Source organism: Mycteria americana, chromosome 7 (assembly GCF_035582795.1).
Source record: "Mycteria americana isolate JAX WOST 10 ecotype Jacksonville Zoo and Gardens chromosome 7, USCA_MyAme_1.0, whole genome shotgun sequence".
Taxonomy (NCBI): domain Eukaryota; kingdom Metazoa; phylum Chordata; class Aves; order Ciconiiformes; family Ciconiidae; genus Mycteria; species Mycteria americana.
The window spans coordinates 9,427,363-9,450,386 of NC_134371.1; the positions used below are offsets into that span (position 1 = coordinate 9,427,363).

At 39.8% G+C, this 23,024-nt stretch overlaps 2 protein-coding genes and 1 long non-coding RNA gene across 4 annotated transcripts in view; 1 reads left to right on the plus strand and 2 right to left on the minus strand.

Annotated features, from left to right (window-relative positions):
• Nucleotides 1-4,772, minus strand: part of LOC142412170 (uncharacterized) — a 42,387-nt gene extending 37,615 nt beyond the window's left edge. The window contains exons 1-3 of the long non-coding RNA XR_012776423.1: nt 4,717-4,772; nt 2,627-2,787; nt 2,231-2,457 (exon numbers count right to left, since the gene is read on the minus strand). This is a non-coding gene — a long non-coding RNA (uncharacterized LOC142412170). The remainder of the gene's footprint in view (nt 1-2,230; nt 2,458-2,626; nt 2,788-4,716) is intronic.
• Nucleotides 4,773-4,926: 154 nt separating this feature from the next.
• ACTL6A (actin like 6A) lies at nt 4,927-15,067 on the plus strand. 2 transcript variants are annotated; one of them, XM_075506931.1, is made up of 14 exons: nt 4,927-5,108; nt 6,065-6,141; nt 6,329-6,503; nt 6,870-6,970; nt 8,302-8,399; nt 9,108-9,202; nt 9,457-9,563; nt 9,655-9,744; nt 9,938-9,999; nt 10,327-10,441; nt 10,798-10,878; nt 11,858-11,953; nt 13,058-13,144; nt 13,745-15,067. In XM_075506931.1, the coding sequence occupies exons 1-14, from the start codon at nt 5,084-5,086 to the stop codon at nt 13,823-13,825; spliced, it is 1,290 nt and encodes a 429-aa protein (XP_075363046.1). In that variant the 5' UTR covers nt 4,927-5,083; the 3' UTR covers nt 13,826-15,067. The 2 variants fall into 2 exon arrangements, with proteins under 2 accessions (XP_075363046.1, XP_075363047.1); XM_075506932.1 differs by lacking the exon at nt 4,927-5,108 and adding an exon at nt 5,214-5,563.
• A 1,311-nt stretch (nt 15,068-16,378) lies between these two features.
• MRPL47 (mitochondrial ribosomal protein L47) lies at nt 16,379-22,980 on the minus strand. Its single transcript, XM_075506933.1, has 7 exons — nt 22,838-22,980; nt 22,075-22,220; nt 21,459-21,519; nt 20,567-20,663; nt 18,676-18,806; nt 17,117-17,212; nt 16,379-16,667 (listed from the first exon to the last, which is right to left on the minus strand). The coding sequence occupies exons 1-7, from the start codon at nt 22,936-22,938 to the stop codon at nt 16,550-16,552; spliced, it is 750 nt and encodes a 249-aa protein (XP_075363048.1). The 5' UTR covers nt 22,939-22,980; the 3' UTR covers nt 16,379-16,549.
• Between the last annotated feature and the right edge of the window lie 44 nt (nt 22,981-23,024).

The following is a 23,024-nucleotide window of genomic DNA, read 5'->3' on the forward strand; positions in this document are numbered from 1 at the left end:
GATTCCTTAACTCTGGCTGCACAAAGCCATGATTCTTAGCTGCGTGGTATCACAGTTTGAAACTGCTAGTGAGGCAACACAGCACTCTCCTGGAAAGTTGGGAATAGGAATTTGAACCTTGCAAGGCTGAAGATAGAGCATCTGACCAAGAAACAGGAGATCCGTACTCCATGCTACCTGCTCAGCTATTATAGCCAAATTTCCATTCTAGCAGTGGGAAGCACATGGAATCAAAACGTCTCATATAATGGCAAGGCTCAGCTGACACAAAGATCTTCTGTTCAGCAGGCTAAGCTGGCTTCCCAACTGTAAGTAGCTTTGTTTCTACAGATGAGAGGTACTGAGCCAGGTCAGGTTTGGCCCAGCTGCCAAGCAAATAAGCCCTGCAAGAATCCAAAGTGACTACAGAGCAAGCACTAAGCCTGAAACAGTAAGTTGTGCCAGATCTGAGCCAAATGAGACATACGTACACAAGAGACTCATTTGAGAAGGGCAATACAGGCACACTTAAGTTCTCGCCAGGGCTGGCTTAGCCCAGCAGACCTATTACCTCAGAACCAGTTCCAGGCAAATGTTGCTGTACCACCTTCACCGCTAATCTGGCTCTGTGAATTCATACTATGCCTGAGCTAAACAAGGGAAATGGTCCAGAGTCCTCCAATTTGCTTTCACAAGAACCACTTATGGTTCAGAACAATAAAGCAGCACTAATATTATGTGGGTTTTTTCCCCATTCTCCAGTGTATCCTAGCCACTATTATTACAGCCAGTCAGCTGGAATCTCAGCATGCATTCTTTTTTATTTTTTTCCCCTCTCTGAAAACTAGTCAGGCCATCTATTGGTGATGGAAAGTTGACTATATTAACAGCAAGCACCATCACCTCTTCCTTCAGTCATGTTCTAAAATAAGAGTGAGTCACGGGTCTTTTACAAAAGGACAAGTTGAACACACCAGCTCCAAAAGAAGAGTCTAGAACATATATTCCTGTGACTGCCTTGCTGGAGTCACAGACAGATCTCAGAATTTCAGACATATCTCCTCTCCTCAGCATTTTCAACCGCTAAGCCCAAACACCCTGTACAGTGGTTATGCTGTCGCAAATCCAGGTTTAAGGTGTCTGTCTTTAGCACATTTTATATGACACTTAATTCAGCGCTTGGATTCCAATCTGAGGTAAGAACCTAAAGGTCATGTGTGGCAACGTTGAGGGCCCTTAGTGAGGTTCAGCATTTACTTTGTGTTCTGGCTCTTTCTCTGCAGAAGGATGATAGTGTATTTATACTCACAGCATCCCTGTAAAGAAGGGAAGTATTAAAATTGACAAAGTACCCAAGTACTTTAGCAAAGAAAGTGGAAAGTTGAGAGGTCATACAAAGTGCTTGAGTGAATGAGTATTAATGATTATTTTGCTTTTTCATCTACAGACACTTTTTTAGTTCACATAAACATTTAAGACCTCTTCTGAAAATAAGAAAAATAAAACCTTTAACATGCATTTTGCAATCAAGAAACAAGGAGGAACACAGACATTATGAATAACCCATTGTCACAGCCAGTCTGCTGCCACATCTAAAAGCTGGCACTGCAGTCTGGGAGATTGACTGGCAGTTGTATGGCACTGTTCAAAAGCAACAGGCCATCAGCCACCCAATGGGGAAGTGCAGCTTTTTGAGAAACAAAAAATCATTCTGTTCAGTTTTGGCTTGACATATACATCACATTCTATGTTGCTTTATATTACCAGAAAGGTGAATGCACTTGCTTGAAACCATTACATCTTAATGAAGTTTTAAAAACCTCAAAGCAATAATCAGGAAGCTTCAGATTCTCCAGACTATTACTGATGAAATTAACTTTTGCTTACTAGTAAGCATCATCATTTGGAGTCTTGATTCATGCCTCACTTTTAAAATTATTCTTCTGTTTATTCCTGTGGACAATTTATGTTAGTGCCTAACTCTAGTTATTATATACAATGTCACATACAATAAATCAGTATGTGATATTCCCATGAAAAGCACATAGTTTGCATTGTACCTACACCTGCAACTCCTGCTGAGATACTGTGGCCATTTGTACCAATGTGGGAGCCTAGGTAAAATACATTCATTCTTTCTATCTGCTTTGATTTTATAATCCTTGCTCTGAGGAAACTAAGCAAAAATACTGAAAAAAAAAAAAGGATTTGGGTATGTTATGGACAGTGGTGGCAAAACTCTAGATTTCACCTGCTCTTATGCAAACATAGAATAATGTGCAGGAATTCACTGAAACAATCCTTGAGTTGCATCTCTTTAAGCAAGGTGGGACTCCGCTGAAAAAAGATGCCTGGAGTCTATTCCTCTTGTGCATTGAACTTTGTCAGGTTATCCTCAATGCTGTAAAGCAAAGTCACTGTAAAATGTCATCAAACCACAGTGATGATGTTCTACACATTTTCCACTGATGTAAATGCCTATAAAAGTGCAAGGCAGAGAAAAGTAAGACTGAGACAGTTGTCAGTCTAAATTTCCTTCCCCATATCCTCCAGGCTTCTTGAGGATTACACAGATTCGGCTTTATTTCCTTACGCTTGTCAAATCCTGAGGCTTCTAGATATCAGGATGATTTCCAGTGCACATTACCTTGCAGTTCTTACTATCAGTCCTGATCAGCCACTGGAGCAGTAAAGATGAGTCAGGCGCAGGCACACCCTCTCTCCACGCCTCACACAGCCACAAGCCTCTTTACCAGGGCACACATTTCCTGATAGCATCACCGGGAATTCTTCTGTGTTGAAGAAATACTGGAGAAAAATAAAGCAGCAGAAAGCTGGTTTTGATTCTGGCTTGCAGCTCAATCATAAGTAGCTCTTGTGCAGACAGCAGGATCTGGCTCAAAATGTCAATTATCATATGAATACAGTGAACCATTACTACAAAACAAAGTACAAGCAGGAGCTAAATGAAGATCCTCTGGCATTGTAATTCCAAATTTTCTGAACTGCTTTTCCCATCTGCAATTAATTCCTCCTCTTCAAACAACTCTACCTTGGGTATTAGTGCCACATACTGGAAATCATGATAATACATTAACTTTAAAAGATTTCATAATACAAAATCGAGGTGCACTGATTTTATGAGGTATAGTTAGTGAAACAGCAGTATTTATATTTATCTTCCTAATGCTAGCATCCATACTTCGTAATTGTATTATAACTTACATAAAAGCTTCAAATTTCTTAATTGTACGATAAAATTATGAAGTTTCCTCATTAAAGAAACAGAGAATCAAACTGTGTCAAATTAAATTCCTTACCCTTGAGAGTTAATAAGTCCAACCACCTCCTGATATTCTCATAATTGTGCTTAAAAAACCCCACTCAATTGGTTGTTCCCTACTGTTGGATTTTACTATTTTTCCTGTGTTTTGATTAAAGGGGGACTGCTGGTCACCAGCCTAACGTTAACTGCAGCACCTCAGGAGCTGTAGTCCAAACACACACATCTAGGCTGCTTTTCTCCTTCACTGGCATAGTTTGATGAAATTTGTAATGATCTGTTCTATTCACAACAGCTTTACAAACCTCCTGAATAAAACTACTGGGTACACCAAATGTAAATTTTATCTCTCTTCTTACGTGACTAATTAAATTTGGTGTTGTAAATAAGGAAATATAATTGAAACTTGTCACAACTTAGAAAAAAACAAAGCTTTGTAAGAAGTTCTGAACTCCCTATCAAAATAAGACAATGCAAGACTCATAGCACTAATTTTTGTGTTATGGTAAAAATATTAGTAACTTTTTTTATTTACAGTCCAATAATTAATTGCTAGTAAGACCACTCATTATGCTATGCAACACTTCATAGGTAAATGTAACAGTAATAAATAAAACGTCATTCTATTATGCTGACAAAATCTAATCACTTGGAGATCCTTACTACAGTATTACAGAAGTAAGCTATACATCTTATGTGAACTTGAAAAGAACATTCATGATTATAGTAGGCCACACCCAAAAAAACCCCACCAAACCACCCCCCGATCCCTTCCAAAAAAAACCCTCATATAGGAATTCAAAAAGGTGCACACCAGGAATGTCTGTACTTTAAGCCAAGTCCCTTGTTCTCCAGTTAGAATTTTAGTCTTCTCTAATGCTAACCTCTGCTTATGCCTGAGGTCTCTTTCTTTTGTTTCCTTTAATTCCTACAACTTCATATTTTCCTCTCTCTGGTTGTTCTGTCTGAACGCCAAGTTTGGCTGAAAACTGACGCCAAACAAGGCGATCTGAAATCCTAATGACAACTTCAACTGCTAAACAGGCAGCTGAGCTGGAAAATCAGAACTGCCCAACTATCCAGACAAGCTACCCTCAGGGATCAAGGTCTGAGGTGCAAAGGAGTGCCCCAAGCGAGAAGGGAACAACACAAGGTTGGGATATCAAGATATATTTTAAACACGTATTATTCTCAGTGGAAGAGCCCAAAGGAGCAGTGACAGTAGCAAGGGAAGGACTCAGGGAAGGCACAGCTGCAGTAACTGTCGCTCCTTTCCACAGCCGGCCCCTCTCCCCCAGAGGCTCTCCACTCACCCCACTCTTCCGTATCCCCTCATGCGGCAGCAAGCCCACCCCACGAGCCCTCAGGACTCCCAAGCTACCTTTCCCCACTCCGCCGCACGCAGCAGCCTTCCCTTCAACCCTCCCCACTTCATCTGCCCTCCCAGGCCTCACCAGCCCGCTCCTCACACCTCCCCGCCTCGCCACTCTCCTCACACCGCCGCTCCCGCACACTGCACCTACGCTTGCTAGGTTGCTTGCCCGCCCTCCACTTCATGCCTCAGAATTGGCTGCCCGCGGCATGGCCCCGCCTCCCGCCGGTCGCGATTGGTCCTTGTGCCCGAGCGGCTGTTCGGCGGGGCGCCTTGCGGTGGGCGGGCGAGCGGCAGCGGCGTTGCTATTGGCGGGAAGGCAGCGGCCTGCATGTTAGGGTGAGCGGCCGGCGGAGAGAGGGGCGAAGGTGCTATTGTTGCCGGATCGCCGAGGACAGGAGCCGGTGGACACCGGGGCCGGGCAGCGCGGCGCGAGCCCAGCGGCAGCCATGAGTGGCGGCGTGTATGGGGGAGGTGAGTCAGGCGCCGCCTCGCTTGCCCGTCCTCCCCTCCCCCGCCCCGCGACCGTTGAGCTCGGCGCCGTCCCGTGAGGCAGCGCGTGCGAGCCTCCCCCGGGCGCTTCCCGCCTCCCCGCCGCTCCCTCGGGCCCCGAGCACGGGGGACCGCGGCCCGGCTCTCCCACAACTCCGCAGGAGAGCCGGAGCCTTCCTGGTCCCTCCGTTTCTTAGACGCGGGGGGTGGCAGCATGCGTGAGGAGGCGGCGGCGGCGGCTGCAGGCCTTGTTTATGTCCCTCCCGGCGCCGTTTCGCTGAGATGCTTCCCCCGGGGACCGGCCGGGCCGTGGCCTTGGGCTGAATTAGTGCTGCTCGGGTGCCGGGTGGCCCGAGAAGACCCCGCGCTTTGGAAACTGGGGTGTAGTTTCCTCCCAGAGCACTTCTGTACACCCTTCCGTGAGGACTAAAGGCCAGGTGTTTTGTTTCAGGCTTTGGTTTTCTTGAGGGTGTGCAGAGCATCTCAGTGAGGATCGGGGCCCACAAGGATGAGGGTGCTTCGTGGTGTGGCAGCCTTCACTGACAGAGTTGGGTGTTTTCAGGCCCACGTTTCTAATTCTGATCACCTCCGAGAGGTCTGGGCTCACCAGGATTTACGTGACTGTTAAATTAGAACTTGTTGAAAGCTTTGTATTGTAATCTATTTAGATGCAACTATGTTCTCCCTCTTCTGTTAAAATTCCCCTCTTACTTATGCCAAAGGAAGGTATTGCAATGTCCCAGGTAAAGCCTACCTGCAGTCTTCTAATAGCTCTCCGGTAACTGGAGTTCTGAACGGGGAAGTTTCTCTTTGCCTTGAAAAAGATGCCTTGACTTGCTTTTCTTCTTTTGCAAGCAAAACGGATGGGGCAGGGAAAGGTCAGGGTTGCAGTGGAGTGTAATAACCATTCACTACCTCTTTATTAACAATCTTTTCAGATGAAGTTGGGGCTCTTGTTTTTGACATTGGCTCATATACGGTGAGAGCAGGCTATGCAGGCGAGGACTGTCCAAAGGTGAGAATCTGTGTGACTCAATAGAAATGCAACATGAATTTATGCCTTAGATCTTGTTAGTTACGGGTTTTCAGAATACGCTGGTTTTTGTTCTGACTGTATTTTGTATAAAGAAAGCTCTGAACTTATGAGCACAAAACCACCCAAAGCAATAATTCTCACAGACTGCTTACCTTTTGCCTTACAGGTTGATTTTCCAACAGCCATTGGTGTAGTGCTAGAAAGGGACAATGGCAGCACTCTGATGGAGATAGATGGTGACAAAGGCAAACAAGGGGGCCCGACTTACTACATAGACACCAATGCCCTGAGAGTTCCAAGGGAAAATATGGAGGCCATTTCACCTTTAAAAAATGGAATGAGTATGGTGCTCTGTCTTTTTCTATCTGTTTTTAAAATAGCATTGCTAGGCTGCAAAACGCCATAGCTTTCATATAAAGAGATGCTATGTATGGCAACAGAAGCCGTAAGAATGGATACCCGATTTACAAATTGCGTAACGTATAGTTGGTTTACAATGTTGGTGGACTTTTGGCATAATTCTTGAAATGTTCTGATCATGATGCTTGCAGAGGAAGAGAATTCTGCAAAGCTGTTGAGGTGTACATCTGCTGAGGATAGCTTTTGACTAAAGAGCTCTATGCAAGAAGCACTCGAAAACCTTTATGTATTTATGAAATGGACCAAACTTAGAAGTAACTAATCTGCCTGCTTCAATGTTGTTACAGTTGAAGACTGGGATAGTTTCCAGGCAATTTTGGATCACACTTACAAGATGCATATTAAATCTGAAGCAAGTCTGCATCCTGTCCTTATGTCCGAAGCACCAGTGAGTAAAAGCAGCTTCGCATTTTGATAAGTCTTAACTGTATCTTCTTGTGGACTTTACAAACAGTAGTCTTGGACAAGTCTGACATTGGCTTGTAGGTTACGAGTGTTAAAACTTAACTACAGAAATAACAATTTTAAAATACTTTGCCAGGTTCTGGAAAGTATCTGTTTAAGAAAAATTACTAAAAAAGAAAACAATTTGAAATAGTTTGCATGAGTTGTATTAGAAAGTATTTACAATGTGCTATTGTTTTTCACTTACTGAAAAGAAGTCAAAATTTTAAAAAAAGTAAATCTCACTTTACTGCCTAGAATAAAAGCAAGAAGATGTTTGGATGTTTTATTATGTATTGTGTTACACTTAATAAAATGCCATTGAAAATCTGTCACTTCATTCAGCCTTACAACTAATATTGCATGACAGAGAATAATATTTATAATGGAGAAGTTTTTAATTTTTCTGTCTTCATTTCTGTAAATGGCCCTGTAAGGTAAGTGAAGTGGATGAACACACGTTTCTGGGAAAATACGTGGACAAGGTTTCTGTCATTTAATAACGCTCAGCATTTGAAGCGCAGATCTTAAAGTCAGAATACAAAAGGTAGACATGCCATACAAAAGTTATGCCTTTCTTTGATAAAATCTTATGAAAAGGATTTTCTTTTTCATTATTCCTTTGTGTTGAATTGTATCTTGTGGAGTATGGATGAATTTGCAATGGTTATTTCATGTTTGATGGCTCAGTGGGTGTCTGAATAGAGGTTCCCATTAACATTCTCCTTACAGAACTAATCTTACTTTAACATATTGGCTTGCAAAAAACTTCATGTTTTCAGTAATGTGTAGAATATTTGAGAAATATCCTGGGTTAATCACAAGTACAATAGAACTGTAGGAAGATACCTTGGAAACAGGAAGATCTGAATTTATTTTTCTTTCAGCTGGGCAAGTTATTTCATGTATCTTTCCCAGTGTAAAATGGGTATGTTACTTGTTTTAGAGAGTTCTTTGAGAGACTGATACTGGAAGAGCTGTAGAAGTGTAAAGAAATCTCTATTGTAACAGTAAAAGTTTATTTCACTTTTAATTCTGTGTGATAGATAAGCATTAATGTATTGTTGTAGAATTGGGATAAAAAAGGTTCTAAAGAAGTAAATTACTATAAATCTGTCTATAGAATTTTGATATGATTTGAAACCATGGCTATAGTAATTCTAATTACTTCTTTATTGTGTTAACATTCTTTTAGTGTGCTGTAATGATCCTCAAGATAAACATTTTCCTTTTGGTCACTTATTTGTGGTTTGGTTTGTTTTTTTTTTTTTCTAGTGGAATACTAGAGCAAAGCGTGAAAAACTGACTGAATTGATGTTTGAACACTACAACATCCCTGCTTTTTTCTTGTGTAAAACTGCTGTTCTAACAGCGTATCCTTTGGAATGCTTCGCCGCTTCCCTTCCTCTGCCCCCCCGCCTCCCCCCCCCCCCCCCCCCCCCGCAAAATGAAGGTAAACTTTTTCTAGGCAATTCCGAGTATAACAGCATGTTTCACTTTTCTTCTTTCAAATTAATTTTTCGGTAAACATCTAAGGAGGAAGTAAACAAATTCTGTTTCTGAACTTTAAAGCTTTAGGGCTCAGTTTTGAAGTTCTCCCAGTCTGACTGTTTTCCTTGGAGGTGATGTCTTTTTTTTTTATTTTTTTCCCATTGTATACCATGGGTAAGAATATCACAGACCTGAAATGGTGTTGTCCAGACTACTAAATACAGCAATTAGAGCTTGAAGTTCCCATAGCCTTAAGATGAATATTTGTAATTATTTTAAACTAATAACATCTTTTCAGCTTCAGAGTCTAAATGAGTTGGATGTACTTAGAGCTTGCTGCATAGTATTGACGTTAAGTCTCACCTTTGTATGTCCAAAGTTCAAGTTAGTTCACAGGTACAACTTAAATTCCATTCTCTCTATGAGGTTGTGTGCTTCATGGAAAGAAGATATGTGCTGGAAAACAGCAAATCCTTTTGTAGAGCCAAGGAATAATATAGGGGCCCCCATTCCTAGTTATGCTCTAATTGTATGGCAACGTTTTTTTCTGAACTGAAAGTTACAATATTTTCCTTAATGATTTTGGCTAGTTTTGCTAATGGGAGATCTACAGGTCTTATTTTGGATAGTGGAGCAACACACACCACTGCTATTCCAGTGCATGATGGATATGTACTTCAGCAAGGTAAAAATTTTCATGGACTGCAGCATTGCAGTATCAAGGTTGGGTTAACTTTCTTTCTGCTTTTACACAGATTTAAAAACAACAACAAAACTGTATCCCCTTAAATATGGAGAAAAACCCTAATGGTGTTCACTGACAAATACTTTGTTGGGAGAGTTTATTCGTTATTTCAGTGCTTTCTAGGTTGGGGGGTGGGGTGGTTTTTTTGTTTCTCTCTCTCCTTTTTTTTTTTTTTTTTTTTTTTGGTCTTTTAGGTATTGTAAAGTCACCACTTGCAGGAGACTTTATTACTATGCAGTGCCGGGAATTGTTTCAGGAAATGAACATAGAGATAATTCCTCCATATATGATTGCTTCAAAGGTGGGAAAGTAACTTTATTTAGTAACTTTTAGTGTTTGCTTGGGGAGAGGCTTAAATGGTTAATTGATGATCATGTTTCCTACAATCTCAGGAGGCAGTTCGTGAGGGGTCGCCAGCAAATTGGAAGAGAAAAGAGAAGTTACCCCAGGTCACTAGGTCCTGGCACAACTACATGTGTAATGTAAGTAGGTCATTTTTCCCACTCTCAAACTCCCTAGGTGTCCCATAAAGAAGTTTTGTTTGCAAGTATATCAGGTATATCAGGTTTTCCTCTTGAAGAACTAGAAAATCTTTAAAAAGTCAGTATCAATTCTATAAATTCTATCAAACTGAAGACTGAAATTCTTATAACCATATTATTCTTAACTCCATAGTGTGTCATTCAGGACTTCCAAGCTTCTGTCCTCCAAGTATCAGATTCAACCTATGATGAACAGTACGTCACTGTTTTCCTTCTTGTAAAATAATTATCAGTTGTGCATGGGATGCTCAGCCTGTTCATTGCTGTTGGCTGGTTTTATTACAGAAGAAGCTTTTAGATAAAATCTGCTTATTTCTGAAAGTAGAAATACAGTGTACATCTAGGTGATAGTTTTTTATTTAATATTCTAAGATGCATGAGATCATAATAAATATTACCGAAAGTGTAAGTCATATCAATCACAATATTCCAGTTGAAACCTGGGTTTATAATGCTACTTAAATAACTTAACATCCTGTTGACATTGCACTTTAACATGTTACTTTCTGACTAATGCTCTAGGGTAGCAGCACAGATGCCAACAGTTCATTACGAGTTCCCCAACGGCTATAACTGTGACTTTGGTGCTGAGCGTCTAAAAATCCCTGAGGGATTGTTTGACCCTTCTAATGTAAAGGTAAAACAACTATGATATGTAATAATTGGAAGGCTTTAAATTACTAGATTATCACATGGCTTCCTTTTGTATGATGTTCTTAATTTCATGATTTGTGTGTGTATATTTACACTGTGGGGTTCTCTTGGGGGTACAATTTGCCTGTGTTGTTTTAGGGTTGGGCTAGCAAAGGATGAAATGTAGTTCAAAATGGGTGGTGATGAGCTGAATGGGAAAATAGGAATTTTTTTTTTTTCCTTCCCTAAAAGATGCTTAGCTCCCTCTCTAGTAATATTTGTAAATTCAACACATTCAGGGCTTCTATATGCCTTGTTCTTTTGAAATGATGATGCGTAGATTACTAATTTTAATTCTAGGGTTTATCTGGTAACACGATGTTGGGTGTGAGCCACGTTGTCACAACAAGCGTTGGAATGTGTGATATAGACATCAGGCCGGTAAGTGTTAGTCAGACGTATTATTTTAAGGCATAGATATTTTTGTGCTGATATCATTTTTGGGGACTAGAACACTGTTGATGAAGAAATGCGGATTAGGATGGAAATGTAGGATAATGAGAAACACATTAGAATAATTCTCTAAGTGTTACATATTTGTATATAGGAATATGTACAGTTACTGTTTTGTCTTACAAAATGCTAAATCAGGATTTTTTATTTTACTCTGTGTTTCTACCTATATTTAAATAGCTAATGTCCAGACTTGCATAATGTGCATTGGATTGGGTTCAGATGAGCATTTTATGTTCATAACTTCGAGTGTTATCTTCAGATTTTTGGGCATGGCAGATATACTTTCTAAACATAACCAATGATATGGAACTTTTGTAGAGAGCAGAAGGAAGAAAAGAGTTTTTAAAGGAAAACTTTCTTTGTAAAACTCTGTTCTAACTTTCTCAGGTGTCAATTTGAAAAAATATTCAAGTTTGATATGGACTGTATGGGGGCTGTTTCAAAAATTTTTCCTCTTAACTTGCATGTCAGGCTGGCTTCGTAGGCCAGGCCATGATTTGTGTTCACCACCAGCAGCATTAATGAGATTAAAAACTGTTGCAGCACTGTGGGGTTTTCCTTTGTGGTTGGAACATCCAGCTGTAAGGAAACCACCAGTTCAAATACAGGAGATAGCTGTAGGTGTAGGGTTCTCTATAGTAGAAAATATTCTGTGAAATAATTTAGAATCATCAATGACACAGCTTCTGTCTTCCTTGTATAGTTTAATATTAAGCTGTCTTGAAATATTTTTCAACTGATGAAAAAATTAATTGGATTGGGAGAGGTAATATTGTTGGCATCAAGTGATGTATTGTTGCTGTTGATTGTATGTACTTGTGTGCCATTCCTCTCTGTTCTGTGAAACAGTTGTTTTCAGAATTATTTCAGAGTTAATATTGTAGGCTGCTTATTCTCTTTTTAGGGCCTCTATGGCAGTGTGATTGTAGCAGGAGGAAACACTCTAATACAGAGTTTCACAGACAGATTGAACAGAGAACTGTCTCAGAAAACTCCACCGGTAAAACAACTCTTTAAATTACTGCGTTGCGTTACTTATTTTGCTTTTCTGCTGCGTAAATACACAAGCATGTATCGTAGCTTTGACTTTGTTAGGAACCCAACAGCTGAAGAGATTTCTGTGGGGTAAGAAATCTCCTCCTTCTCTAAAGAAAAGAAAGAAGTCTTGAAAAGTTCTTACACGAAATGAATTCCAGCAGATATTATAACTGCTTTCTGAATATCTTACTTCTCCATTCCTGCTTTCAGATTGTGATTCTAAGTTCTGTAATTGTCCCTAAGCAAGTCACTATTTCCCTTGATGGCCTCTCTTCTGAAGTGTTGCTGACTAACTTGAGGCACATTCAGTTATTCTGCCTGAGGTCTTGTCACTTTGTCATGGGAATTGTTCTTCCTGGATTCTACAGACAACTCAACCTACTCATAGATAAAACCTGGTGATTTAACATACTTGTGTGGTTTTTTTTTTTAATCACTTGGTGTCAAAGAATGTATTGATATGTTACACCTGTGTTCTTGAGAGCACATATAGCTTACGATATTTCTTGAATATTCATATTCAAGAAAAAATGTTCTACTTGTAGCAACTCTGAAATCGTGAATGTTATGAGAAACTGGGAAAGGTAGTGACTTGCTGCTTCTTATGACAGCTGAGGAGGAAGCCATTGAAATACAAAGATTTTATTGCTACAAGGCGTTTTGAAAGCATAAGGAATGAATGGGTCCAAAAAGGACTAGATTAAAGTTCAGCAACATTAGACATTTTAGTCCCAGTGCACATTTTAAGTAGCCCAGTGTTAGAGATGACAATATATACTGTGAGTGTTATTGCTCTCTACCTGCCCTATTTCTAGCCTTAAGCATTTGCTGCTGCTCCCTGTTGGAGGCAAGATAAAAGCCACGCACGTTCTGTTCCACTATGGCTATTTTTAAATTCTAAGTACAGGGCAGATGAGCATTATTGCAAGTTTAATAAAATTGACCTTTCTCACCTGCATGTTGGTATATACACCAAGTTCCTCGTGCTGTCCTCCGCTTGTCCGTAAAGGTCACCAGCCTGCAATTTGTCTGATTGTTCTTTCATTTTACCTCCCTTTCTATTCAGAGCATGCGCCTGAAGTTGATAGCGAACAACACAACAGTGGAGCGGAGGTTCAGCTCGTGGATTGGTGGTTCAATTTTGGCTTCTTTGGTTAGTAAACTTGTGTTACTATGTTACTATGCTAAGCAGCACTGTTGCCCAAAAATCTAATTCTGTGTAAGTGTGCATTGCAGAGTTTGTGCTACTGTAACAATCACAATCTTGTCTATCCTTGTGGTAAAGTGAAGGGAATCTATTTAAAAAAACAAGACATCAGCATTTCCAATCAAAAAATAACCTGCCACATTCTCCCATTTTTAATGGCAAGGTGCAGGCTTGAAATATATTCTGTAGAAACGACATGTATATAGTACACCATGAAAGCAGCAAACCTGTTACTGCCTCATATTCCTGAGCTTGATTCTAGAAGTTACTGAGCACTGAAATGGTTTGTGGGGATTAGTTTAGCAGTATGGGAAAGGGAGACTGAAATCAGCTTTCAGTACTGCAGCTTCCTGTCTTAGTTTAATCGCTAGCAATATAAAACTCAAAGGAGAAGATAGTTAAGCAGGTCAAGTCCACTTACCTCATTTAATGTAAAGACTTGCTTGTTTTTCCTCCTAGGAAAAGCTAATCATGTTTCACTTAACCTTCATTTGTTTTCTGATTTTTTTTTTTTATTGTGTGTTTTGGTTTTTTTGTTTTTTGTAGGGTACTTTTCAACAGATGTGGATTTCTAAACAGGAATATGAAGAAGGAGGGAAACAGTGTGTAGAAAGAAAATGTCCTTAAACCTCTTACTGTGAAAACTGCTGCCTGCTCAGTGCTCCTTCTGTTTTATAGCTTTAGCATACTCAGGAATGGGATGGACTCTCTTTTGTAGAAAGTTTGTATTGGATTTTTTGCATAATTCAAGTTCCATTTTAACCTTAGAAATTTTGAGACACCTACTTGGTACTATCATAGAAAAAGTGTTTACATCCCTTGTAAAGCAATAATTCATGTAACAAGCATTTTATAATTTTGTACAAATGTCTATTTTCTCTAGTATCTTTTCCTGGGAACAGCTTTACAGGTTAGCTAATAGAGGCATAACCTTGCAAATGCCCATGCAAATTTATTAAAAATCTCTTGTCTACTTTCACATATTAGTCTTCCTTGCTGGTACTTTGGCCTTAAATTGCTCTTATTTCTCTCTTAAAAAATAAAATTTGGTCTTTTATATTTGAGCAACTTTGTGAGTACTTGCAGAGAAAGTTACTCCTCTGTTTTAAAAATGGAAAGTTTGTATTTAGTGATTACTATATGTGACTCAGTTCAGTGTAAACTTTTACTGTCTAATGGAAGTGTTACATTCCACTTAGTGAATGTTCTATTAAGCACTGGCTTGCTAATTTTCTATTATGGGGCAATTTCATTTCAGTAAACAATCAGTGCTTTCCACCTGAGCTGTAAGAATGTATATAATGCCTTTGTGATGTAGGTGAGAAGCAAAACTTGTTCGAGCCAGGGAAGTTAAGGCAAAGAATTCTCTCTCCAAGCTGAGGAGGACAGTCATAGAAGACCTCAGGATGTGGCTTGACATTTTAGAGGGAGCTGTAGCTCAAAGGGGCAGTCACTACTTGTTTATTGCTGGTATAGCTCCCTCGGCTGACTCACAGCAGGGTCAGTAAGTGCCTGTGTTTTGCATGGGGGGTGTGCACTCAGGGTCAGAGGAAGTAGGATGATTTCTTTTTTTTTTTTTTTTTTTTTAGCAGGAACTGGCTGTCAAGATGCAGCTCTATGTTGCTGTTAAGCTTACTTTAATTTACAACTGTGTGATGTTCTGTATTGGAACACAATGAAGTTTTGCTCCTTATCTTAAAAGCTATGGAAAACCAAATAGCATTTAACTGATTTAAAAAAAACCCCAATGTAAACAGTACTGCTACACTTTTCATATTCTAAAAGACCTTGCGGGTAAATACTGATGAGGCCTCTAGTTGAAAACAGTTTCACATTACCTCCAACCAATAAAGTAATTTATCAAAACAGCCTGCTTTTGTCTTATCATGATAACCATTAGTTGCTCTTGAGACAAAGTTGCTTGCTCCAGATTTTCAAAGCTATTGACAAACCGTATTTCTCTTGCAAAATGAGGCAAACTTAAGTCAGCTACAATAGGTGAGGTAAGTCACCAGCTACTGTTGTCATACTGGAAGAAAAAGACTTAAAGTCTAGTTTGCATTCAATAGAATGTGGAATGCCAACTGAACTTGTATTGTAGCACACAGCAACGAGTAATGCTTTATATAAAGTTACTGTGGCACCAGTGAAGTACTAAGGCTGACTGGACAGCTTGGAGCTAGAGGTGAAGATACAAACTAGGCTTTTTTGGTTTCTTTTCATGAAGCTTTCCTTCTGTGTCATATGCTTAGGTTTCACTATGTCTAATCAACTTTTATCTTCTGTGTATCTTAAGAGAATTACAGTATGATGGTAGTGTCTGTGAGTGTTCTAGCACCATATGGAGAGCAAAACACTTTCTGGGGTTTTCTCACCACTGTAAAGAGTTTCTGTTTAAGAAGTGGGTATTTTGTGTGATGCAGAGGAGTAACTGAAGATGATGAAGATCAAGATAGATAAGTCTAGCTCCTACAGTTTTGGTTCCCTTGGAGTTTCCAGTGTTTTATCAGATTATATTACATAGCACATTTGCTTCCTGAAAGACTAGTATTGTGACTTTATTCTAAATTTCCTCACAACCTCCTCTGAAGGTTAAAAGCTTTCCTGAAGTAGGTGTTTACCATCAACTGAGAGCAGTAGCAGTACCTTTCTACTTCAATTTCATAGAAGAGTATTACCAGTCTTCCTTCAAACATTTTGCATGCTGCAAAAAAAAACATTGCACAAATGTTTGAATTTGTCATAGATATCTAGAAATCTCGGTATATTAGGACTGCATTGTTAAAAGTTCACATGCTAAATATTTCATACCTTCTAACAAAGCCAGACTTCAAGCAGGGAAAAAGTTGACTGAAGCAGACTGAAGGGTATATTTTCCCATGCTTTTATGCAGAAAGCACATGTAACTTAGGTGACATACCCATAGCTCAGATGATCAGGGAACAAAGGCTAGTAAGTGAGCTTCAGCAGCTCTCCTGTTTCTGTGCAGTTTTAATGCATATTTGTTAAACTAAACCAGGTAAATACTATCCCTACACTTTATACTTTCATCTGGCAGTCAGGTGCTGCTTTTCACTGTTAATGACATACATTTCACTTTTGTAATAGCTGGTTAATACGTCATTTTTCAAATGTTTCTAGAAACAACTGTAAGGATTAATCCGAGTTATGCACCAAAGCTGGATTTTAATTCAAGATCACAAGTTTAATTTAGGTCAAATGTGGGATTAAAAAAAAAAATTATGGAGACTCTCAGGAATGCTCAGTCACATTGTTTGCTGGTTTCAGAACTTGTTTCATGTTCCAGTCACAAAGAGACTGACCAATTGCTTGCAGTGCTCTTCGAGCATGTTACTGGCTCTGAGATTTTACAGCAAGGTGAGGGAACTTCCTTTCCAAGACCTTCTGCCTCGTCTTCTCTAGGTTTTGCCTTCTCACTCTTCTACGTAAAGATTTTTCAAGTCTGAGCCTGAAATAAAGAAGTCAGTGTGGTTAAGCTCTAGCTAGCTTGTAACATCCTTAATGAGCTCACCCCCCTAATCAAAGAGAGGCTCCCAGTGATTAACAACTTCAGTATTAATTTGCTTTTGATAAGCAAAAATGCCTGCAAAGCAAACTATTTTTTTTTTTCCTTCTGCTTTTGAATTCTACAGAAATTCATCCTCTGGGAGGATCTTAGGTACTCTGCATGTAAAATGACTTTTACAGTGCAACTTCATAGCTAACCAAGTCTCTTAATAACTAAGATGGGAACAGCAAAAAGAAACAGAGCACTCTGTAATTTTAAAAAGCCTTATTTTCAGTCTACTAGCTGTAAAAACAACAAGATTACTACTATTTTTTTCCTTGCAAAGTGGAATAAGGAGGACTGAGGAACAGATCAGAAAATAACTTTCAGTGTCAAAAAAATCTGTTTACCTGATGAAGTGATTCACATGAGGTAAGTAATAGAATTTCCTCTTTTTGTATTTTTTGTTCAAGTACCATGGTATTGGCCATTCCTTGTAAGTGTACCTGTTGAAGATAGATAAAAGTGATTATAAAATGTATACTTTTTGTCTTCATTCTTGGATTCTACCAGTTACACTTGGTTACAGTAGGGTAATAAAGTGGTCTGACCCACATGCAAATTTTGCAGTCTACTGGGTATTTACTCTCAGCTGTATTGCTGGCTTGGTTTGTAACTACATCTCACACATAGCTCCCCATCGTTCTGTGTAAAAAGTGGTCTTGCTTTAAAAACTGCAGATGTTTAAAGAGAGGGCCCAATGTAGATAGGGATTCTTTGAATTTATATTTTAAAGTTACTCCTCCATAAGAAAACTTTCAAAAGGTGATGGGAACAAGCTATGTGTGATGAGACTTTTGTTTCTACTACAATTTTTGTTTAAATGCCAGTGTTTGAGTGTCATGTCAAGTGCAAATCTGCCTGAACATAAGTCTTTCCCTCCAAATATAGCCTCTATTATTTCTGTTTGGGGTTTCTTTTGCATATGGGCTGCACAGATGGCTTGTACAGACTTACCTACAGACTCCAGTGCATCCAGATTGTGTCAGACCTACTATTATGTGTATTGAAGAGTTTCTGCATGTGCTTAAAGACCATTTCATGCCATCTGCCCCTCCCCACTGCTTTAACTGGGGACTGGACTTCCAAATATACGGGCAAACCCTTCTTTGCAGACAATGTTTCCAAGCAGAAGTGTACAGAAGCCTTATCCCTAGAGATGTAAATCTAGTGGTTAGTGCATTTAGTACTCTGCTGATTTATATTTAATGGGTAAACAAACAGATAACAACCCAAAATTCACCATTAATATAGTGTGTGACCTTCTGTTATCTACACTGCTACTGCAGGGCTGAATACTGTAATTATTGCTTCAACTGCCACTATGATGAGGGTAAAATACTGGTTAATGAAATAGCAGGTCCTGCCAGAGCCTTCAGCATCATCACCTGAAATTACAGATTATTGAAAGTATCTGGACAATAAATAATTCCAAAGGTAGAAGCTTTTAAGTTAAATATCTGCCAAGACTAGTAGAGAATTCCAACGGATGTTGGAATGCAACACTTTGGGTGGTGCAGTCAGAACACAGCTGCCCCCAATATGTGGATTTTGCATTATAGCTAGGGAAGTCCAGACAGTTCAACTTGAACAGTACTCCCTAGCTCATTCATGTGTTACAGAATCACTATAGTAACAGACATCCTCCAAGCACAGAAATCATTAGTTACATGGAACTAGTTCTGTTATAATTAATGGTAGAGTTTGCCATTGAATTATTTAGCAACAATTGTAACCACATTAAAAAAAACCAAAACCCAAAACTCAAGAAGCACCTGAATGCTGACCAGAAAACATGTTTCTTTCTATAGAATATATGCATCCTTTCTTGATTAGATATGGATTTTCTGGTAAAGAGACATACCACAAGAAAAATTCACACGTATGAAAAAAGTTCTCTTTTCCATACCAGTAGGTGCGTCCTAAGAAGTCATTTCTCCACTCGCCAGGTACTGGTTTTTCATGGCCAGTTTGTAAAAGCCTCAAAGCAATTTCTCTTTCTCTGACAACCAAGTCTATATTTTTCATAGATTTTTCTACCTGGAAATAGGGAAGTTTCAGGATGAGCCAACAAAACACAATGCTGACAATTTAAAAGGTCTCAAACGAAGATCTAAGACAAAATTTAAAGGAAAAGCAAAAGTAAAACACACTCAGAGTTCCATCATGAATAATCTCACAGTTGTGAACTGCATGAAACAGCTGAACTAGTCCTGTGTACTAGAACACTAAAGAATGGGTGCTTAAAAAAACTAACTTAGAAGTAGAAGAGAGATGAAATAACTGACAGTCCAAATACTCATTAAAGACTACCTGGCTAAATACATAAAGCCAGATCTAATGCTGATGCTAGAAGTATAGAAAGCTCTAAGGCAGGAAGAAAGTAGGAGAAGCAAATAGAAGATATGCTGTATGTATTTCCGTCAGAGGGTTTGTAATGGCTGGCTGTTATTCTAGTTCGCACTTTTGAGGTTGTGACCAGACTCCATAACCAGCCTGTTGGCTGGTTAGGAAGCTGCCTTGACCAAACCACGACACTTGAGTTGAAGGTTTTTAGTCAGGTCTGCCACATAATATTACTGTAATGCACATTACATACGGCAACATGTTAAATGCTCTGGGAAGCCACTAGCGCCAATTTTAATAAGCAGATTGCTGTATTTTGTCTCAGTGCAATCATAGTATTTAACTGCTGCTTGATTTCTACTTTTCTTGGGCTTCAGCCAAAACCAAACAGGCAATTAGTAAGATTTGAGTTTTGAAATGTTGGGGCCGCTTAACAAGTTTCCTCCCAAAACAAGTTCTACTCTGATTCGGAGTTGCTGAGTATGGATGTGTAGGTGGGACTAAGCAGAAAATACTGTTCAGAATGGGAATTGCACATCGCAGTTGAGAAACCGTATTATAAATTAGAACAAGATACACTAGGAGATCCAGGAGAGTTTTATATTGGATCTTGCCTAATTTATAAGTACAGTGATGAAATGCCAAGAGTAGGAGACCAAATCCATAGCTGACAAAAAACAGAGATCATAACACAGATGCATGTGATGGCAAATACACAGTTAAGTGATAAACCATACAAAAAAAAAAATCAGAGGAACAATGTAAGGGTCAGCCTTTTCCCAAATTAATTTGGATAAATAGGGGGGTATCTGACAATATCTCTCATGTCAAACAGCTGGATTATTTAACTGGCCAGTGAAGGTGTAGATTTCTATCTGTGAGACATAAGCATAGAGATGGCAGTCGATTTATAAGTAAATAAAGTTTTCAATGGTAAAGATACTGAGGAAAGAATTTAATAAATTAGTTGCAGAATCACAATAATGCAAAAGAAGGAGGGGATGACAAAAGTGAGGACAGCAAAGAACCAAAGGGCACGAGTTTGGAGAAGACAATGTCAAGCAAGAAGTTGGCAACAGTTAAGTGGATAAAAAAGTTTGTGAAGGGTTTACTAGGAAGTTTCTAGAAATCCTCTAGTGCAGTTTCAGGGCATGAAGAAGGCAAAATATTTCTTAACGTTATAACAGGTGGAGAGGCCTTTCCCATAATGTTGCTTGAGCACAGTGTTTGTGCTTATACTAAAATCAGGGAAATACTTTAAAAATGGTCTTTAACAAGTTTACAAACACTTTACCTGTCACTCAGCAATTCTACTTAGAGTTATATTTTTAGCTAGTGTGGAAAAGTTACCTTTTCTAATAGTTCTGGACTTCTTTAACAAGTTTACAAACACTTTACCTGTCACTCAGCAATTCTACTTAGAGTTATATTTTTAGCTAGTGTGGAAAAGTTACCTTTTCTAATCGTTCTGGACTTGGCATAGGCCTGAGTTGTCGTTTTGATTCTTGCTCCAAAGTTAAAAGCATGTTTTTTTCCTTCAGTAGGACATACCTAGATCAGAAAGCATAGTATTTCAGAAATAATTTCTAGATGCATTGGCAATTATTCACCCACTACCCTGCTGGATAGAGCACATATAACCCCATATCCTGTACCTGATAGCTTCATATAAAGAAGCAAAAAGATACTGACCACCTGGAGAAAGCTCAGAGGTGGGCAGGAGAGGGCTAACCTACAGGACAGATGAGGAGAGGCTGAGGTACACAGGTTTACTTCACCTGCAATAAAGGCGGCTAAGGAGGGAAGAGGTTAACACTAAGTAGTCTTCCACTACATGACAGACTCTTCTTACAGGTGCACAGCAAAAGGACAAGATATAGCAAGGAAAAAAACTGTTCACAGTAATAATTAAGTACTAGTTTAGCCCTGGCACAGGTTGTCTAGAGTAGTGATGCAATCTCCAGCCTCAGAGACTTTCAACATCAGAACGGATGCAGACCTGAGCAACATGATCTAACTTAGTGGTTAGCCCCACCAGAGGTCACTTCCAGCCACGTCTGTCCTGCAGTTCGAACGATCCCCCCGCAAAGGGCTCAAGCTCAGTCTCTTCGTACCAAACCTGAACCTTTTGTACTGGACACAACTGTCACACAAGCACCTGCAGTACAGCTTTCGTATTCTGAGCAGTACCTGAACTTGGGCTGCTCCAAGCCCAAAGCAGCCTTAAGCATGCAGAGCTGTGTGGAAGACTAAATTTACTGGCTAATAAGTTCACTAGCCACGTTTTAATAAAACGTGCGGAGCTGCTTTGAAAGAAGAGAAGCTACTTCACTAAAACTTACTTACCAAAGTTTGTGCAAGTCTTCGCTACTCTTGCCCCTTAGCTGCTTTATATTCCATGCATCCCCTGTAAAAAAAAAAAGGTTCTCTTATTCTGAAAAAAAAAGTGCTTCTATTAGCAGGCTCAGCTGACTCAACAGAACAAGGATCACTTTTTTAAGAAATACTGCCCCTTGGAAAGCTATCCTTGTGGATATTCAGCTTTCCTTTGAATATACCAATACATTAAAAAGGCAATGACACGTACTGTTTATTTGTGTTTGTAAAAGGCTGGAAACAGGGAAAGCTATAAGATGAATCTTTACATTGAAATATTTTTCTTCCATGATACTGTTTATTTCATCAAAGAATGTCTCTTCTGTGATACACTCTCACTTAAGAGCAAGGCAGAGGATTTACAGCAAATTATTTTGCTGCATAATAGCTATTTGCTTTCATAAACACAGAATACATAGAAAAAATAAAATTAACAGGCATAAAATGCACAAGTATATTTATGTACATATAAAAAATAAGTTTTATGTAGCTATGAATACTTCCTATAATGCAAAATAGGAGGTCAGATCTCAGCTGAGCACAAATGGCTCAAAGATCACTATCAGAAATGCTAAATATAACTCACCCGACTTTACGTTTTTTTCTCCCCAGTTTCTTGGATCATCAAAAAACTCCTCCAGACCCTTCCGAGACAAAGTAGTGTGCAGAAACTTCAACTGATGGAAGGGCTCAACTTTTGCTAGGTTCTTGTGGAACAGATTCAGCATCAATCTGCATAAAAATTACAAGGAAAACTATAGATGATAAGGAAAATAATATTCTGCTAAATGAGAATGTTTCTTTCGTTCATAAAGGCACAGGTCCTACAGACAGATGAATACCACAGTCTAGGGGGAAAACGTACGGCTTCAGTTCTTCATAAAAATGTCACTTCGGTGTTGTTTTCTTCTCCCCTGTGTCTCATCTAATTATCATCTATCTATGTTCAGAGATAAATAACAATTTGAAAATTAAAAGAAAGAACAAGTTGAAGCTACACTATACAAGAACACGTTCTCCTACGTTGGCTTCAACTAAACGGCAAAAGCAGTAAACACACAGCATAAGCACGAAAAAAACCCCCAGGCTGGAAACATGACGACTGCAAAACAGCAACGCGCACAGGGGAGCGCTTCATACTACACTTAAACAATGCCTTACAATACAAGCCACTCCGCAGCCCTCGGTCAAGGTTTCAGAAGCCAGGACACCCGGACCTCCTGCCTCCCGCCAACGCGGAGCGCTAAGGGCGGCTCTCCTTCCTCCCAGGAACCGCGCTACGGCCCGCGACGCGCCCATCCCAACCCCAACCAGTTCCTGAGCCTCAGCTTCCCCGCCCCGGTGCCTACCCGGGGAAGCCGGCAGCTGTCGAGCCCAGCCGCGCTCCTGACACCCGCAACGCAGCCGTGAGGCGCCGGCACAGGGCGGCCATCGCCCCGGCGGCCGCCATGACCCCGCCGCCCCTCCCACAATGCCTGGCGCCGTGGATGGCGTCCCGCGGAGGCGCCGGAAGGAGAGTGAAGGACCTGCCCTTTG

What these genes read in the sequence shown, in the direction of transcription:
- ACTL6A (XM_075506931.1), top strand. Translation starts at nt 5,084, where the DNA reads ATGAGTGGCGGCGTGTATGGGGGAG. An exon ending in AAAACTGCTGTTCTAACAGC is followed by an intron (nt 8,400 to 9,107) that starts GTATCCTTTGGA and finishes GATTTTGGCTAG; the next exon opens with TTTTGCTAATGGGAGATCTA. An exon ending in TTGACCCTTCTAATGTAAAG is followed by an intron (nt 10,442 to 10,797) that starts GTAAAACAACTA and finishes TTTTAATTCTAG; the next exon opens with GGTTTATCTGGTAACACGAT.
- MRPL47 (XM_075506933.1), bottom strand. Translation starts at nt 22,938, where the DNA reads ATGGCGGCCGCCGGGGCGATGGCCGCCCTGTGCCGGCGCCTCACGGCT. An exon ending in AGAAAAAAACGTAAAGTCGG is followed by an intron (nt 21,520 to 22,074) that starts GTGAGTTATATT and finishes TTTTTTTTACAG; the next exon opens with GGGATGCATGGAATATAAAG. An exon ending in CATGTGAATCACTTCATCAG is followed by an intron (nt 16,668 to 17,116) that starts GTAAACAGATTT and finishes TCTTTATTTCAG; the next exon opens with GCTCAGACTTGAAAAATCTT.